Source organism: Fistularia commersonii, chromosome 4, assembly GCF_037954325.1.
Source record: "Fistularia commersonii isolate RoL2024-O1a breed Wild chromosome 4, RoL_Fcom_v1.0, whole genome shotgun sequence".
NCBI lineage: Eukaryota > Metazoa > Chordata > Actinopteri > Syngnathiformes > Fistulariidae > Fistularia > Fistularia commersonii.
Genome location: NC_141287.1, coordinates 3,956,780 through 3,975,715, shown reverse-complemented (window position 1 = coordinate 3,975,715; position 18,936 = coordinate 3,956,780). Strand labels below are relative to the sequence as shown.

Genomic DNA, 18,936 nt, shown 5'->3' with positions numbered 1-18,936 from the left:
GGAAGTTAGTTAGTCCTCTTGCACGAGATGCGTAGAGCCAACCGTGGCTACCAGGTTTCTCCATTGGGGTCTGTCGTTGGCAAGTTGCCGTGCCTGTGCCAGGCTCACACCGCAGGCCCTGAGGTCCTGGGCCACAACATCAAGCCAGCGGGTGCGGGGGGCACCTCTGGGTCTTCTCCATCCGGCTAGCTGGGGATTAAAGGCCAAGATGGAGCTTGTGGGATGTTCGGCAGGCAGGCGGATGATGTGGCCATACCGTCGAACTCGCCGCATTGCTGCGAGGCGAGATGCTGGGGGCTGCTGGGTTCGATCCCTTAGGGTCTTGTTGGTGACATGCTGGGTCCAGTTGATGCCTTCTAATGTCCTCAGGGCCCTGGAGTTAAATCCATCAAGCCTGGCTGCCAGCGTGTTGTTCAGCGGCCAGGTTTCGGAGCCATAGAGAAGGACAGAGATGACTGAGGCATTGTAGACCCGGAGCTTTGTCACCCGGGATATGTGCCGGTGGCGCCACAATGGTCTCCACAGGGACTGCATGACTGACGCTGCAAGGGCATGGCGCCGGTCAATCTCAACTTTGAGATCTCCGGTGTTTGACAGGGTTGAGCCGAGGTACTTGAAGGTAGCGACAAAGTGGACAGGGGTGCCGTCGAAGAGGAGTGGTGGTGGATCAGGTCCCTCTCCTATATGCATAAGTTCGGTTTTTGGCCAGCTCATCTTCAGGCCGAGTTTCCTGGACTCATCAAAAACATGGAGGGCTTCACGAAGCTGGTCACCGGTCTCACTGAACAGCGTGGTGTCATCCGCGTACTCGAGATCCCTGAGGGTGTAGCTGCCTATGGGGACCCCAGGGATCCGCTCAGAGACTTTTGTCATCAGATGGTCGATGACACAATTAAAAAGTTCTGGCGCAGCGACGCAGCCCTGCCTCATCCCGCTGTTGATGGGGAACCACTCAGAGTCCCGGCCATTCACACGCACACAGCTTTCGGCTCCTTGGTAGAGCTGCCTAAACAGTGTGGTTATTTTGGCCGGGACTCCGAGGGATGTCAGGATGTTCCAGAGAGAGCCGAGGTCCACCGTGTCGCAGGCTGCTTTCAGGTCGATGAAGGCGATGTAAAGGTGCCGATCCTTCATGAACTCCCGGGCCTTTTCAATTATGAGCCGGAGGGCAGAGATGTGATCTGTGGTGGACCGATTGGTCATGAAGCCGGCTTGCTGTTGGCGGCGTCTGCTTTGGGTTGCAGGTAGAGCACGGGTTAGTAGGACGCGGGTGAATAGTTTTCCGGGGATGGAGAGGAGGGTGATTCCTCTGTGGTTGCTGCAGGTCAGCTGATCGCCCTTATGCTTCCAGAAGGGAAGTATAATGCCCCGCCTCCAGTCATCAGGCAGCGACTCAGTGACCCACACGTGGTTGATGATTTGTGTGAGCCAAAGGATGATGTTGTTACCTCCGGCCTCCAGCATCTCAGCTGTGATGGAACATAGGCCAGGGGCTTTGCCGTTTTTGAGCTTTGACAAGGCTGCCTTCACTTCGGCTGGGGTGACCGGGGAGATGAGACAGTCCGGGTTATTGTTGGGGTGGGTGGTGGAGGTGGGGCTTCTGGTAGGGGAGGATGGTTTAGGAGCTCACTGAAGTGCTCCTTCCAGCGACTGAGGCAGTCAGCTTCAGTGGATAGGACGTTTCCGGCCGCATCCTTAACCAGGAAGCAGCGCTTGCGGGGGCCTGCTTTCCTTTGGCGGAGCAGATTGAAAAGCTGCCGCAGGTTGTTGTTTTTGGAGGCTGACTCCATGGCCGTCGCCTGGTTTCTCCAGTAGGTTTCCCTGTCTTGATGGATGGAAACATTCCGTTGGCTGTTGAGGCGCCGGTACAGAACCATGTCCCCACGCAGTCGAGCAGCTCGTCGGCCGTTGACGATGTCCAACGTGGCTTGGGAAATCCAGGGCTTCTTGGGGGCTGGTCTTGTTCGCCCGGCGGCTCCCTTCGAAGCCATGGTCACCTCGCTTTTAAAGTGAGGCCAGTCCTGGGACATCCCGCTGGTGAGGGCGCTAAATCAGTAAGCGATGGAGCAGCTGTAGCGCTCCATAATGGCAGGGTCTTAGAGACGGGAGGAGTCCAGCTTGGGGGAGGCATTGGCTGAGGCCCCCACCTTGAGCTTTAGCCGCAGGTCGGCTATCAGCATGCGATGGTCGGCGTTGCCAAGCTGTGCGCCTCTGAAGACACGGCAGTTGGTAACCGATGTCTTCCAGCGGCGGGAGATGAGGATGTGGTCTATGGCTTTTTTTGTCTTCCCGTCCGGGCTGTACCAGGTTCAATGGTGGATTCGCTTTCGGGGGAACCAAGAGTCAGCACTGCAGAGGTTGGTGACTCTGCAGAGGTTAAGTAACCGTTGGCGGTGGTATCGACGGAGACTTGGCCGGTTACAGCCGGGAGGGTCAGATCCTGAACGGAGATTGTGGCATTGGCGTCAGTGAGGACAATGACAATGTCATGGGGGGGTGCGGCCTGGATGGCATCTTACAGTTGGTCATAGAATGTGTCCTTGGCATGGTCTGGGGTGACATCAGTTGGGCTGTAGGCGACAATGACTGTCAGCTTCCCATGTTGGTGTTGGAGGCGGGCGGACAGCAGTCGATCGCTAACTGGTTTCCCACTGATGACGGTGTTCCTCCGGTATAGCGGGATGGCGAGGGCTACTCCATACAGGCCTCTGCCATCATTTGGGCCGCTCCAGAGGAAAAGATGGTCGCCAGCAGTGGTCTCTCCAGTTCCGCGCCAGCGTGATTCACACAGGCCAGCAAGGGTGATGTTATACCTAGAGAGTTCACGGGATAGTAGTGTGGCATAGCCGGGGCGCAGGAGTGTCTGGACATTTCAGCAGGCAATGCGGGTTTTGTGACGGAGATCCAGTTGGCGTAGTCCGGGGGCAGGCAGGGGTCTGTTACCGAGAAGATCCGTCCGGTTTAATCTGGTTGCTTTGGTTGGTTTCGTAACTGGTTTATTTCACCATGCCGGGTAGTTGGCCCTGCGATGGCTATTCAGCTGGTGGGGCTGCCACCTCACAGCACACTGACATGCTGCTGGAGGCTGCCGGATTCACGGTTTGTTGTGACCCGCCTGCGTGTGCCCCCAACACCTGCTTTTCTCTCAGGGTCTGCTCCCCGAGCCTTTTGTCTTCCCAGACTGACCCACAAGGCAGTGGGTCTGAGCCACACTTTGTCTGGTCCCTCACCTGGGACCTGTTTGCCTTGGGTGACCCTTCCAGGGGCATGAAGCCTCCGACAACATAGCTGCCAGGATCACTGGGACACGCGAACCCTCCACCGCGGTAAGGTGGCAGCTCACGGAGGGAGTCACAGGAAGGGTCCTAGGCAAAGTCACAATAAGGGTTCCACAATCCTCCAGCCCTGGGCAGGGTCTCAGGCAGGGTCACAGGAAGGGTCCCAGGTGGAGTTACAGGAAGGGTCCTAGGCAAAGTCTGTCAGGGTTTACACCTGATCCCCATTGTAATCGGCGCCAGCTGTAGCAGATGCTGCTAATTAAGATCCCTATAAAGGGCAGCGGCACGCTCTGCCTGGTGCCAGGGGATTGTGGCCCTCACAGACCACTGTGAAGCCCTGCCACGACCGGACCCCATTCCTTGCCAGGACCGGACCTCATTCCTTGCCTGGACTGGACCCCAGGTGTGACCTCTGTTCCCTTCCCTCGTCACGACCGGACCCAGTCGGCTGGTGTGACCTCTGTTCCCTTCCCTCGTCACGACCGGACCCAGTCGGCCGGTGTGACCTCTGTTCCCTTCCCTCGTCACGACCGGACCCAGTCGGCCGGTGTGACCTCTGTCCCCTCCCGCAACCCGTCCAGTCTGCCACCCTGCCTGGGGCCCGCCCCGTCTGCAACCCCAGTCTGCAACCCGTCCCGTCTGCAACCCGCCCTGCCATGTCAATCCAAATAAAAGCGCTTTCAACCACCCATCCCTGTTCTGAAGTGTGGTTCCCTGCTTGAGTCCGCCCCAGCACTTCGTGACAAAGTCCCAGGCAGAGTCCCACAATCCTCCAGCCCTGGGCAGGGTCTCAGGAAGGTCTCACCAGGGCAGGGTCCCAGGCGGAGTCACAGGAAGGGTCCCACAATCCTCCAGCCCTAGGCAAGGTCTCAGGAAGGGTCCCAGGCAAGTCGCACAAGACTGGTCTCAGGAAGGGTCCCAGGTGGAGTTACAGGAAGGGTCCCACAATCCTCCAGCCCTGGTCAGGGTCTCGGGCAGGGTCCCAGGCGGAGTTACGGGCAGGGTCCCACAATCCTCCAGCCCTGGGTAGGGTCACAGGCAGGGTCACAGGCAGGGTCACAGGCGGAGTCCCACAATCCTCCAGCCCTAGGCAAGGTATGAGGAAGGGTCTCAGGAAGGGTCACAGACAGGGTCACAGGCAAGTCGCACAAGGCTGGGTCTCACCAGGCTTGGTGTCAGGAAGGGTCCCAGGCGGAGTTACATAAAGGGTCCCACAATCCTCCAGCCCTGGTCAGGGTCTCAGGAAGGTCTCAACAGGACAGCGTCTCAGGCAGGGTCTCGGCCAGGGTCCCAGGAGACGTCTCGGCCAGGGTCCCAGGATCTCAGGAAGGTCTCACAGGCAGGGTCTCAGGACGGGTCCCAGGCGGAGTCACAGGAAGGGTCCCACAATTCCTCATGCCCTAGGCAAGGCCTCAGGAAGGGTCCCAGGCAAGTCGCACAAGGCTGGGTCTCAGGAAGGGTCTTAGGCGGAATTACAGGAAGGGTCCAAGGTGGAGTTACAGGAAGGGTCCCACAATCCTCCAGCCCTGGTCAGGGTCTCGGGCAGGGTCCCAGGCGGAGTTACGGGCAGGGTCCCAGGCGGAGTTTCGGGCAGGGTCCCAGGCGGAGTTTCGGGCAGGGTCCCAGGCGGAGTCCCACTATCCTCCAGCCCTAGGCAAGGTCTGAGGAAGGGTCTCAGGAAGGGTCACAGACAGGGTCACAGGCAAGTCGCACAAGGCTGGGTCGCACCAGGCTGGGTGTCAGGAAGGATCCCAGGCGGAGTTACAGGAAGGGTCCCACAATCCTCCAGCCCTGGTCAGGGTCTCAGGAAGGTCTCAACAGGACAGCGTCTCGGCCAGGGTCCCAGGAGACGTCTCGGCCAGGGTCCCAGGAGACGTCTCGGCCAGGGTCCCAGGATCTCAGGAAGGTCTCACAGGCAGGGTCTCAGGACGGGTCCCAGGCGGAGTCACAGGAAGGGTCCCACAATTCCTCATGCCCTAGGCAAGGCCTCAGGAAGGGTCCCAGGCAAGTCGCACAAGGCTGGGTCTCAGGAAGGGTCTTAGGCGGAATTACAGGAAGGGTCCAAGGTGGAGTTACAGGAAGGGTCCCACAATCCTCCAGCCCTGGTCAGGGTCTCGGGCAGGGTCCCAGGCGGAGTTTCGGGCAGGGTCCCAGGCGGAGTTTCGGGCAGGGTCCCAGGCGGAGTCCCACTATCCTCCAGCCCTAGGCAAGGTCTGAGGAAGGGTCTCAGGGTCACAGACAGGGTCACAGGCAAGTCGCACAAGGCTGGGTCGCACCAGGCTGGGTGTCAGGAAGGGTCCCAGGCGGAGTTACAGGAAGGGTCCCACAATCCTCCAGCCCTGGTCAGGGTCTCAGGAAGGTCTCACCAGGACAGCGTCTCAGGAAGGTCTCACCAGGACAGCGTCTCAGGAAGGTCTCACCAGGACAGCGTCCCGGGCAGGGTCCCAGGCGACGTCCCGGGCAGGGTCCCAGGCGACGTCCCGGGCAGGGTCCCAGGCGACGTCCCGGGCAGGGTCCCAGGCGACGTCCCGGGCAGGGTCCCACAATCCTCCGGCCCTGGTCAGGATCTCAGGAAGGTCTCACAGGCAGGGTCTCACCAGGGCAGGGTCTCAGGAAGGGTCCCAGGCGGAGTCACAGGAAGGGTCCCAGGCGGAGTCACAGGAAGGGTCCCAGGCGGAGTCACAGGAAGGGTCCCACAATTCCTCCAGCCCTAGGCAAGGTCTAAGGAAGGGTCCCAGGCAAGTCGCACAAGGCTGGGTCTCAGGAAGGGTCCTAGGCGGAGTTACAGGAAGGTTCCAAGGCGGAGTTACAGGAAGGGTCCCACAATCCTCCAGCCCTGGTCAGGGTCTCGGGCAGAGTCCCAAGCGGAGTTACGGGTAGGGTCCCAGGCGGAGTTTCGGGAAGGGTCCCAGGCAGGGTCCCAGGCAGAGTTACAGGAAGGGTCCCACAATCCTCCAGCCCTGGTCAGTATCTCAGGAAGGTCTCACAGGCAGGGTCTCACCAGGGTAGCGTCTCAGGAAGGGTCCCAAAATCCTCCAGCCCTAGGCCCTAGGTCTGAGGAAGGGTCTCAGGAAGGGTCACAAACAGGGTCACAGGCAAGTCGCACAAGGCTGGGTCTCACCAGGCTGGGTGTCAGGAAGGGTCCCAGGCGGAGTTACAGGAAGGGTCCCACAATCCTCCAGCCCTGGTCAGGGTCTCGGGCAGAGTCCCAGGGGGAGTTACAGGAAGGGTCCCACAATCCTCCAGCCCTGGTCAGGGTCTCGGGCAGAGTCCCAGGGGGAGTTACAGGAAGGGTCCCACAATCCTCCAGCCCTGGTCAGGGTCTCGGGCAGAGTCCCAGGGGGAGTTACGGGTAGGGTCTCAGCAGGGTCCCAGGCGGAGTTACAGGAAGGGTCCCACAATCCTCCAGCCCTGGTCAGGGTCTCGGGAAGGGCTCACCAGGACGGCGTCTCGGGAAGGTCTCACCAGGGCGACGTCTCGGGCAGGGTCCCAGGCAAAGTCTCGGGCAGGGTCCCAGGCAAAGTCTCGGGCAGGGTCCCAGGCAAAGTCTCGGGCAGGGTCCCACAATCCTCCAGCCCTGGTCAGGATCTCAGGAAGGTCTCACAGGCAGGGTCTCACCAGGGCAGGGTCTCAGGATGGGTCCCAGGCGGAGTCACCGGATGGGTCCCAGGAGGAGTCACCGGATGGGTCCCAGGAGGAGTCACCGGATGGGTCCCACAATTCCTCCAGCCCTAGGCAAGGTCTCAGGAAGGGTCCCAGGCAAGTTGCAAAAGGCTGGGTCTCAGGAAGGGTCCCAGGCGGAGTTACAGGAAGGGTCCCACAATCCTCCAGCCCTGGTCAGGGTCTCGGGCAGGGTCCCAGGCGGAGTTTCGGGCAGTGTCCCAGGAGGAGTTTCGGGCAGGGTCCCAGGCAAAGTCACAGGAAGGGTCCCACAATCCTCCAGCCATGGGTAGGGTCTCAGGAAGGTCTCACAGGCAAGGTCTCCGGCAGGGTTCCCAGGCGGAGTTACAGGAAGGGTCCCAGGCGGAGTTACAGGAAGGGTCCCACAATCCTCCAGCCCTGGTCAGGGTCTCAGGAAGGTCTAACAGGCAGGGTCTCACCAGGGCAGGGTCTCAGGCAGGGTCCCAGGCAGAGTTTCAGGACAGGTCCCACAATCCTCCAGCCCTGGGACCTCTAGTCGCTCCTTCCTTCGAGCCTTCTCGATCCCTCGCAAATTCCCTGGGCGCGGCATATCGCTGCTCTTTATGGAGCTGGGTGATTAGCGTCAGCTGGCCGCTGCTTCAGCTGGCACTGATTATCAATTGGACCCAGCCGTGTCTCCTCCCGGCTGCCGAGAGGAGATCCTGACAAAAATGGATCTGCTATCGGCTTTCATCACCTTGCACTTTAAAAACACATCACACCGACACACACACACACACACACACACACACACACACACACACACACACACACACACACACACACACACACACACACACACACACACACTGAAACCCGAATTACAGCTTGCCCGTCCAACATCTCAGATTGAATGGCAACAAACCACCTAAAGCTCAACCAAGACAAGACCGAGCTGCTCTTTCTCCCGGGGAAAGGTTTTCCTGGCCGTCACCATCGACAGCACCGTGTCAGGCCGACCACAACTGCCAGAAACCCGTGTGAGGTCCTGGACAACCAACTGTCGTTCTCAGCGAGCGTTACAGCGGTCGCACCTTCCTGCAGGTTCCTCCTTCACAACGTCAAGAAGATCCGCGGATTCCTCACGGAGGATACGGTGCAGATACTCATCCAGGCTCTAGTCATCTCTGGTCTGGACCACTGCACCTCCCTCCTTGCTGGTGTCCCAGCGGTGACCATCAGGCCTCTGGAGCTTCTTCAGAAACCATCAGCCCGCCTGGTGTTCAACCGTCCCAAATTCTCCCACACACTCCCCTTCTTCTGTCCCTTCGCCGGCTCCCGGCAGCCGCCGGCATCGAGTCCAAGACCCTGGTGCTCGTCTACCGGCGGCGAACGGGACGAACCCGTCTTATCTCCAGGATATGGTCCAGCAACACCTCCCTTCCCGTCCCCTTCGATCCTCCACCTCTCGGCGACCGTCCACCCCGTCACTCAGAGCCCCGGCTGCAGATCCAACCGGTCTCGGATCTTCTCGGTCTCGGCTCCTCAGTGGTGGAACGAACTCCCGGAAAAGGTTAGAGCAGCGAGGTCACTGCTCATCTTCTGCCGTGAGCTGAAAACATATCTCGTCACCAAGCACGACCACACTAATTGCACTTAACCCCCCCCCAAAAAAAGAAATGAATGTATGTACGTTTATGGTTTTGAGATGGTTATTTAGTAGAGTGGTGACCTCTGACTACCAACTGCTGGAACTTTGGATCTTTGGTGACTGAAATGCACTTTTTGTAAGTCGCTTTGGATAAAAGTGTCTGCAAATGACTGGAATGTAAAGTCATGTAACAAACACACACACGGATGTGTGAGGCTGAGCTACTGTGCAAAGTCATTGCTTGACCAGTGTTCAGAGTTCAGGGCTCTGACAGGAGGTGGCGGAAAGGGAGGTGCCAACCTTCCAGGGGTTGGAGGAGGTTTACACCAGCTGAGACACTGCGCTTGTCCTTATTAACACTGCTTATTACCGCTTGGTTTTATTATTGTTATTATTATTTTTACTATCAGTTGTAACAGAGAGCGGAGGATACAGAAATGGCTTAGATGGAGAAGGTGGTCTCTGTGGCGACCCTGGAGGGGAAAGTCCAGAGAAGAAGAAGGAGAAGTGGTGGTAGAAATAATGGAGAATAATAGTAAAGAGAGTGAGAATGACGTCTTCTATCTGCTGATGTGACTAAAGTTGAAATTCTTTGAAAGCATCGTGGTGATCCAAGCCGTCCACTGGTCAGACACTTAACTTATCCATGTGTGACGGCAGAAATGGAATAGCGAAGGAATAAGCCAGACCCCGCCGCCGAAGACCGTCTGCCGATTTATCTTTTTTATTTTATTCTTTTTTATTTTGTCGGACAAATTACGGATAAAAAGTAAAAGCGACGCGGCTTCAGCCTCCCAGATGTCGTGCCAGGCTTGGACTCCGACCCTCAGATGGTTCAGTGGACTTTGTTGTCCCTCTCACCGGTTCTGTGGATCTCTGGCTCGGAAACGTTTTGATTCATTTAGCCGGCCAAAATAAAACTCCATTTCATCTGCTGGTTTCGGTCGACTTTGTGCCAAGACCGCCCGATTGATGGCTCGGGCTTCCTTGAACGGCCCCCGGCCACCGCCGGCCCTCAGATGCGGCGGTTCCCGCTCCGTCGCGGCGTAGCCGGCGCTCCAGACTCGTGGGTATCACGGCAGCGGTAATCGAGTTTACGTCTATTAAGTGCTTCCTCCGCTTTCCCAGTGTGTCTCGAGTTAATTAGCTTGTTTCCTTCCCGTATCTGCGTCCTCCTGATTGTTCGGCAGAGATAAATGGGAGCAAATGGGAATCCTTTTCCAAAACAGACAGTAAGCATGCCTAATCCCATTTTAAGGAGCTCCTTGTGTGCATCCATGCAATTGTGTGTGTGTGTGTGTGTGTGTGTGTGTGTGTGTGCGTGTGTGTGCAGCAGGGGTGGTTTGCTCCAGCGGGGCCTGAACATGAGGGTGTGAAAAAGCAATGGGAGAATGTGATGCAGAGGGCCGGCAGCAATGTTCCGGCCCGGGGTCTCGGCAGAGCTGGATTCGAGCTCCTAAAAGAGCAGATAAGGAGGACTCCGATATCGCCGCGTTCTCGGGAAAAGCGTCGTCAGTCTTGCTGACTCGCAGGTAATTGGCTGACAATCTCAAACGAACCTGCAGCATCATTATAGATAGCGGCCGTCGGTGTTGGTCGTCACCAAAGATCCCACGGCTTCTCCCTCGGCGTGGACGTGCTTTTGTGGGCGGCCTCGCCTCCACCAGCTGGCTCTTCCTGTAGCAATTAGATATTACATGCTTTTGTGTTTCAGCCACATTTAAAACCTTTTTTTTTTATCTTCAAAGTGAGATTACCACATGACTGACCGGAGGACTGTAGGACCGGCCGTCATCTTGTTCAGTGTGTCCTACTCCTCGGGAGGGACTCTGAGGTAGCACTGAAACAGAGCATTAGCTCCACGCTCTACTTTCTACTTTATTATTTAGCTAGTATTATCATTATTATTATCATAATAGAGAAGTACAGAGAAGGCCAGAGGGAGCTAAATTGTGTTTTTGTAGACCTAGAAAAGGCATATGACAGGGTGCCAAGAGAGGAGCTCTGGTATTGGATGAGGAAGTCTGGAGTGGCAGAGAAGTATGTTAGACTGGTGCAGGACATGTATGCTAGCTGTGAGACACTGGTACGGTGTGCTGTAGGGGTAACAGAGAAGTTCAAGGTGGAGGTGGGACTCTATCAGGGATCAGCTCTGAGCCCCTTCTTGTTTGGAATGGTGATGGACAGGCTGACAGATGAGGTTAGACAGGAATCTTCATGGACCATGATGTTTGCAGATGACATTGTGATCTGTAGTGAGAGCAGACAACAGGTAGAGGAAAATCTAGAGAGGTGGAGGTATGCTCTGGAAAGGAGAGGAATGAAAGTGAGTCGCAGCAAGACAGAATATATGTGTGTGAATGAGAGGAACTCGGGTGGAACGGTGAGGCTACAGGGAGTGGAGATCAAGAAGCTGGAGGATTTCAGGTACTTAGGGTCAACAGTCCAGAGCAACAGAAAGTGTGGAAAAGAGGTGAAGAGACAGGTCCAAGCAGGTTGGAATGGGTGGAGAAAAGTGTCAGGGGTGCCAAGAGATAGAAGAACATCAGCCAGAATAAAAGGAAAGGTGTACAAGACAGTGGTGAGACCAGAGATGATGTTTGGACTAGAAACTGTTCCAATGACCAAAAGACAGCAGGCAGAACTAGAGGTTGCAGAGATGAAGATGTTGAGGTTTTCTTTGGGAGTGACCAGGATGGATAGGGTCAGGAACGAGTCTATCAGAGGAACAGCACATGTTAGATGTTTTGGAGGGAAGGTCAGAGAGGCCAGACTGAGATGGTTGGGTCATGGACAGAGGAGGGATAGAGAATATATTGGTAGATGGATGCTGGACTTGGAGGTCTAGAGGAAGACAGAGAAGATCAATGGAAGTAGTGAGAGAAGACATGAAGGCAGTTGGTGTGAGAGAGGAGGATCCAGAGAATAGGGTTAGATGGAGAAAGTTGATTTGCTGTGGCGACACCTGAAGGGAAAAGCTGAAAGAAGAAGAAGAAGAAGAAGAAGATCATTATTATTATCATTGTAATTATTATCAGTGAATTATTCCAGCTGAGGAAGGCCTCAGCGGAGGGTAAATGATGCTCTCCTGAGATGGTAGGAGATGATGGTCCAGGAGGGCTTGGGCTCTTTTGCACCGCCTCTGCTGGAGGTCGGGGTCCGGCCAGCAAGACGCCCCTGCAAAACCAGCTTCCCCTGCTGCTGGTGGCCAAACCTGTTTTATTCGAACACGGATTTACGAGGAGCCGTCGTTTGAAGAAACGGATTCCCGTGGAGCTTTTCTGAGGATGTGAGGTGTGCGTTGGTGGCCGAGGTCAGCCGAGGTCAGCCGAGGTCAGCCGAGGTCAGCCGGGGCCCGAAGGCTCGGGCGGCCGGAGCCGGCGGGGCTTTTTAACTGTGTGAAATGGATGTATTCATTCATGGAGACTGAAGAAGGAGGTGCTGACGGCAAGCGAGGGTGAAACTAGGTCACCCGGATAGGCAGATGACACATGAAGACGCAAATCTTTTGGCTTCATCTTTTAAAGGAGCGCAAAGAGGTTGCGGGTCGGAAAACGTTGCGTTTCGGAAGGTGACGCGGGTCGAACCCTCGGACGACCCTCGGGGGTCGACGGCCATGTCGCCTTCGGCCGAGGAGGCGAGGCGGGCGTGGGGAGCATCTCTGGAGTCTACCGCCTCTAAACTCGCTATTTCCCACATTAGCGTAGCTGCTGCGCGGCAGCCGCCTCACTTCATACGCAGTAACAGCCTGCGGGGTTTCTGCGCTGCTCTGATAGGGGCTGTAAGACTGCAGATGCATCCGCGGGCGGGGCCGCGCTACAAACCTGCGGACACCGCTTTACTTTACTTTAGCTTATTTGCACATAAAAGGAGAGGAAATAAATCACACTACAAAAAAAAAAAAAAAAAAAACACATGCAGGTTTTTTTTTCTTTTTTTAGATCAGGGGAACTTTAATAAAACCTGCATGGAAGGAATGTGCTGGAGGGGCCGAAAACCCCATCGGGCTAAAACCAAGGGATGAAGAAATACAAACTACTACCAATAAATAGAATGAAACCACATGTATATCATCTATCTATCTATCTATCTATATGTATAAACATATGTATATATAGATATATGTGCCAATAGACATAAAACAAGCAGACAAAGCTGACAAATTGATCCAACACCCAGCAGAGCTTCACTCCCTGATGTTATTGATCCAAGAAGAAGACTTGAGTTAATTGACTTATTTTGACACCGATGGTGTTCCTGACGTGACCCGGTGATGATTCCAGCAGACGAGACCTCTGTCTGCGACTGAGCGTCTGGACACGTGAGGTCGTTCAGATACAAACATCGCCAGGGCAACAGGCAGGCCGGCTGCGTCTGATTGGCCGGCTCAGCTCCACGTGACCTGCACCACAGATCTTCATAGAACATCCAATATAACGTCAGCGCTGGTCTGTGGGTGTGAAGTAAAATGAAATGAAGGAAGTGTGGACATCAGCCCAATCAGTAGGTTATTATCAGCTGATACTCCCAGCGGCCCCAGGCTGGGATGGCATGTGTGTGTGTGTGTGTGTGTGTGTGTGTGTGTGTGTTTTGATGTCCGGCTGTTATAAATGGGACGCCGCCCCCCCGCTGTGGTGTTTGGTGACTTTATCAGGCGGATGGATGTGGAGTAAAGGAGTCTGGGTGTGAGATGAATGAAGCAGCTCCACCACCACCTCCCGTCCAGAGGTAGCAGACCCTCCTGATGCGTCTGACACCAGAAGCACCACAGTCCCGCCGCCGACCTTTTTGGCGGCACGAACTTCTTTTTCGGCAAATACGAATCGAGGGCAAATAAACATCTGGGCCTTGTTGTTGGCGCTCATTCCTCAAGAGCATGATTCAGGTGAAAACGTATTAGCATAGCGAGTCAGACGCTGCCGCTGTTTCTCTTTTTAGTCTTAAAATAAACCGCATTGGTGATGAAAAGGAAGCGGATGTGTTGCGGAGCGAAGCCGGGATATGAAGGCACCATCCGACGCCGATCATCCTCCGCAAAAAGGGGGATCGGCCGTATTTGATGCGCTCTGAGATGCGGTCGCGGCGCCGGGGGAAGTAAATAGTCCGGTCGCCGCCGACGATCCCAGAGTCGGCTTGGGAGGTCGTCCCCGAATAGGCTGACGTGGGCGATTCATACGAGCACGTGCGGGAAGCCTCGGAGGTGTCTGCAGGTCAACCGCGTCGATGGATAGCATCTCTAAATCTGCGGAGGAGAGGAGGGGGAAAGATTTGTCATTCTGCGGGTGGCAGTCGACGCTTTCCCTCTTGGAGCTTGTGACGGACAACATCTCAACACCTTCCAGACCAACGCCCGGGGGAAACATCTCCGCCGTTTTTCTCTAACCTCAGATGGCCAGAGGTGGAGATTCAATCTGCCGGGTGTCTCCGGCCGTCCAAGCAAGTGAATGTGTTGATCAGCGAGGGGAGTCGAGTCAAACCAGCACGATCGCTATCATCCTGGAAATAACAGTCTGACAGAATGAATGACATCATCAGAGAGCGTATGTGTGTGTGTGTGTGTGTGTGTGTGATATCAGTAGAACTCACATCTGCTTTTAATCTGAATCCGTGCTGAAAGTGGCATCACTTTTCTTGAAAGCAAAGCAGATCCCTGTCTTTCCGCGGCTCGATCTCGGTCTTCTGTCAGTGATCGCGACGATCCTCAGAGTCTCTGATTCCTGCAAATGAGGGGATCAAGGTCCAAATAAGAATAAGAATAATAAGAAGAACTTTATTTATCCCAAAGGAAATTGTTGTGCCAGAGTTTCAAGTAAAACATAACAATAATAGATAATAGAAGGAAGGAGGGAGAATAAGGAATACAAATAAAATATAAAGTCAAAGTCAAAGTTAAGGCTATAAAGTGTTTTAAGGTCTTACAAAGTAGAAAGATTTGAAGATTCCCTTCAGCTGAAGGAAGAGGAATTAAAAAGTCTGATGCCTCGGGTAGGAAAGACCTCCTGTGGCGTTCAGTGGAGCTCCTTGATGGTTTCAATCTACGACAATCTGTGAAATCACCCGATTAGCGTCTGCAGCCGAGTTCTGATCGGGGAGAGGATCTCCATCTTCTCGCCGTGCCTGATTTCCTGAAAGCGTCGCTCCTCTGACCTCTGACCTCTGCATCTCCCCCGCTTCCAGCCCCGAACCCGTGTGAGGAGAACGATGGACGAGGACCCTGTTCTCACCTTTGCCTGATGGCCTCCAACAGCAGCGCGTCCTGCACCTGCCCGCACCTCATGAAGCTCTCGCCCGGGAAACACTCCTGCTTGGGTGAGCGCCTCGAGCGTCCGGGCGGGACCACCTTCCCGTCCGGCCGCCGTCTAAGTCGGTGGCTTCTCGCCTCCAGCCCGGGTCTTCACGTCTCTTCATCTCTCCAGCGCTCAAAAGGTTCCTCCTGTATGTGCGGCGCTCGGAGATCCGCGGCGTGGACATCGACAACCCCTACCTGAACGTCATGACGGCCCTGACGGTGCCCGACATCGACGACGTCACGGTCGTGGACTACGACGCCCAGGAGGAGAGGATCTACTGGGCCGACATCAAAACCCAGACCATCAAACGGGCCTCCATCAACGGAACCAACCTGGAGACCATCATCTCTGGAGGTGAGAGACTCCAGTTGTGTGTGTGTGTGTGTGTGTGTGCAGATGTAATGATTTTACAACACTGCATTGGACCAGCAGATAGCAAAAAGGAAATGTGTGTGTCCTGTCACCTCACCTGGTCACCCGGTAACTAGTTTGGAGAGAAACATGCTTCACATGTATGTTGTATGTTAACATCACGTTAGAAAAGGTTTCACGTCCATCAGTGAGAGTGTGTGAAGGTCATCCTGATCTTGATGCACCTTAAATAGCCTTTTTGGCCCTGGAGAGCTCATCAACAAACATTCAATTCAAAAGAATTGCCTTTTGGGATCAATCAGTTCTGTTCTTCTATATCCTTTATAATTCGTGCGACATCGTCCACCTTATGGACCCTCAAAGACCTTCGAACAGCTTTGCAATCTCCTGGACGTTGATGTAGTGAACATTGAGCCGTTGTGTGAGGCTTCTCTGCAGCTCATAACTGAGGCCTGCAGACCAGGATCATTGGCACGTTGAAAGATGCACAAATGATGTTGAAGAAACATCTGTCATATTTAGAAATACAGATAAATGTCGTAATGGTAGAAAAGAAACCGCTCGAAGCGCCTCACCGCTCGAGAGCCGTCCTTCTCGGCGAGAAAGCGAACCCGAGGAGCGTTTTCGGACGAAAAGCTGCCGAGTCGCCGCAGGTTTTCCCGTCGTTTCCCGTCGAAGAAGCGCCTTGATTTGCGTGTATTTTGTGCGAGCGGTTTGCTTTCCCTCCACGTGTGCGCAGACATCCTGAACTGCCGGGGTCTGGCTCTGGACTGGCTCTCCAGGAACCTGTACTGGCTCAGCTCCGAGAACGACGAATCGCAGATCAACGTGGCTCGCTTCGACGGCTCCCTGAAGACCTCCGTGGTCCACGGCATCGATAAGCCGAGGTGTCTGGTCCTGCATCCCGCCAAGGGGTGAGTAGATCGGGAAACAACGGCCCTTTGACGCCGGTGACGAAGAGAAGCCGACTCCCGGACGAACCAAGGTGGCGGAGCCGACGAGGACGTCGTCGGCTAACCGTTCGCTACTGATCTCCTCCACCAAAGCTCTTCTCGTCACTCGCAGGAAAATCTATTGGACGGATGGAAACACCATCAATGTGGCCAACATGGACGGGAGCAACAGCAAGGTCCTGCACCAGAATCAGAGGGAACCTGTAGGTCAGTGAACATCTCACGTCCGGTCCGTGAACCGGGAAGGCGGCGACCTTTGCCGTCCCGTCCGAGGCTCACTTTGATTTGAATCGGTTTGGCGCCATGTCGGGTCTCTGAAACTAGATTTTAATTGATGCAGCACGAGCAGGGAAACGGTGAGAAACCTCTCCGGCTTTTTATCCCAGGAATTCTTCGGTCGGCGGATGTGATCGTTCTGGTCAAGATGTAGTTTTGGTGACGATGAGGCGTCTCCTTGTTGTCTCTGGGTTTGCAATGTGATCCGGCAGCTGGTGTTGAGGCGGCGTCCTCTGGAGCCGGAGGAACCGCGGAAGAGCTGCCGGCACGCCAGCGGGCAGAATACGCCCGGCGTCCCGGCGGTTTCCGACCGGGAACCTTCTCGGCTGTGCGGAGCACCCCGACTCTCTGACGCCCACAAACAACGATTAAACGAGAGAATTATTCTTTTATATCTCCATTAATTGAATTTGGAAATAAATAAGGATCCTGCGTGAGGCCTAATGTGTGGCAGATAATCCCATTCTGTGACGTGAAAATGGCTCTAATCCCATTTTGTCTTCAATGACTCATTTCCACGCCTGCGCCTGTTTGCGTGGCGTACGCCGGCGTACGGCGAAGGAAGCGGCGGGGCGGCCGCTCAGACGACCGGCAGCGAAACGCCGGCTTCAGCTGGCTCGACGAAAACCTCCGTTTACAAATCCCAGAGTGACCCGGTCGTCTGGAACGTTTATTAGCATGTAGCCTGAGCGGTTGGTCTTACATCGGCGATGAAAGCGGATTATCAGGGAGTTTGACACAGACGTTTCTTTGTTTTTTTTTTAAATATTCATCTATCAGATGTTCAGATTCCCTGCGATCCGATGTCGGATACAAAAACAAGACGACTCGGACGGCGCCAAGCGAAGACCGTCGGCCGAATATTTTTGGCGACGCCGATCCACCGAGGACAGATTAAGGACACCCCGATGCTAACGCCGCTTCCCGATGCTAACGGGCCAAATTCACGTCTCACAGTCGGTCATCATTTATTCGGCAATTAGCTTTCACCGCAGCAAACAAAGAAGACGCTTTATTCGGGGCGTTACGGGAAAACACGTTTCGTTGAATATTCAGATGGTGCGTGGCCCGCCGACCCGTCGGAGGGGGATTCGCAGAATCCGCCTCCCTTTCGGCGGCTCCGGGCTTTCCTCTCCCGGGCCGCCGTCGCACATCTCAAGGTCAAAGCTCTGCGTTCACAGGCAAACAACACGGCTGTCCTCACCGCGCTCCTTCACTCTCCAGGGCCTGTCAGCCGCTCAGATAGCGGGGGGTCGTATTTCACGGCACTCATTTATGATTATGGGCCGAACCCGGGGACAAGAGTAAATTAATGACGCGTTGTGCGTGTGAATCTGCCGGACATAAATCCGACACATGGCGGGAGACAGTGAGTTGTCCGGAGGTTCTGAGCCGAATTGGTTTCCACTTCCTATTAATAGTGGTCGTCCGTGAAAAAGCATCATGTCCGCCCGCAAAAAGGGAGGATTTAAAAGCTGCGAGCGGGGCCTCTTGGTCACGTCCCTGGCCGGTAAGACTTTAACAGAGATATCGGAGCCGCGGATGCAGCGTCGTGTTCACCGGCTTCACTACGGTTGCTGTTATTTGTCGTTTATTCATGTTTTTACCAGCCGCTTTTTCAGGCCGTAGTTAAATGGAACTCTTAATCATGGCATTTGTCCGTTTGGTGGAGTTCTTTTCTCTTTTTCTCCAGGAAAGGCCTTTCATGGAGTTCCTGTATTCTCCTTTCTAGTGATGAATGTGTTGCATATCAGATGCAGCCACCTTGTCATCTCGCTGTTCACGGATTAATTGATTCCATGTCTTTGGTTAGGGACGGGTATATTATTTATATGAGTTAATCATTTATAGATGTGTGCGCTCACTGAAAATGGGAAGTCACCAAAAAAACAGACTTTGTTAAAGAGCCAGAATGGATTTGTAAAAACGAGGGAGGAAAAAAGAATAGCAATGATCTGATTAAGGTATCAGAAATCTGCTGTGTGTGTGTCTGTATATACACACACATATATATATATGTATATATTTAATCAAATGAATGATTCCATCCATGAACGGTTAAAGGTTGTGAATCTAAACAAGAATGTAAACGCATGCATAAAAGTTCTGCAGAATTCTGCATCTCTACATGCTGTTTATCTTCCGCCTAACAGAAATGTCTCTCGTCTTACTGTTAATCCCCGTCTGGTCCCGCCTCCTCAGGCCTCTCCGTGGACTTCGCCGCCAACAAGCTGTACTGGATCAGCTCGGCCAACAGCACCATCAACAGGTGCAACCTGGACGGCAGCGGCCTGGAGGTGCTGGAGACGCTGAAGAGGGAGTTGGTGAAAGGCACGGCTCTGGCCGTGATGGGTGAGTGACGCCGGTCGCATCCGAGCCGATTCCTCGGTTCCCTTTTTCGCCGTTCGGACGGCGCTCACCGCCGCCTCCTTTCCTTCTGCGCCGAGCAGCAGGGCCGGAGATAATTAACGACGGAGGAGCCGTGATTGATGATC

At 54.8% G+C, this 18,936-nt stretch overlaps 1 protein-coding gene across 1 annotated transcript in view; it reads left to right on the top strand.

The window, feature by feature from the left end:
• The window catches only part of lrp1bb (low density lipoprotein receptor-related protein 1Bb), a 205,622-nt gene that overhangs the window by 98,803 nt on the left and 87,883 nt on the right, over nt 1-18,936 (top strand). The window contains exons 27-31 of the mRNA XM_086144762.1: nt 14,728-14,859; nt 14,967-15,194; nt 15,952-16,126; nt 16,278-16,372; nt 18,644-18,793. Coding sequence (XP_086000888.1) covers nt 14,728-14,859; nt 14,967-15,194; nt 15,952-16,126; nt 16,278-16,372; nt 18,644-18,793 — 780 coding nt within the window. The remainder of the gene's footprint in view (nt 1-14,727; nt 14,860-14,966; nt 15,195-15,951; nt 16,127-16,277; nt 16,373-18,643; nt 18,794-18,936) is intronic.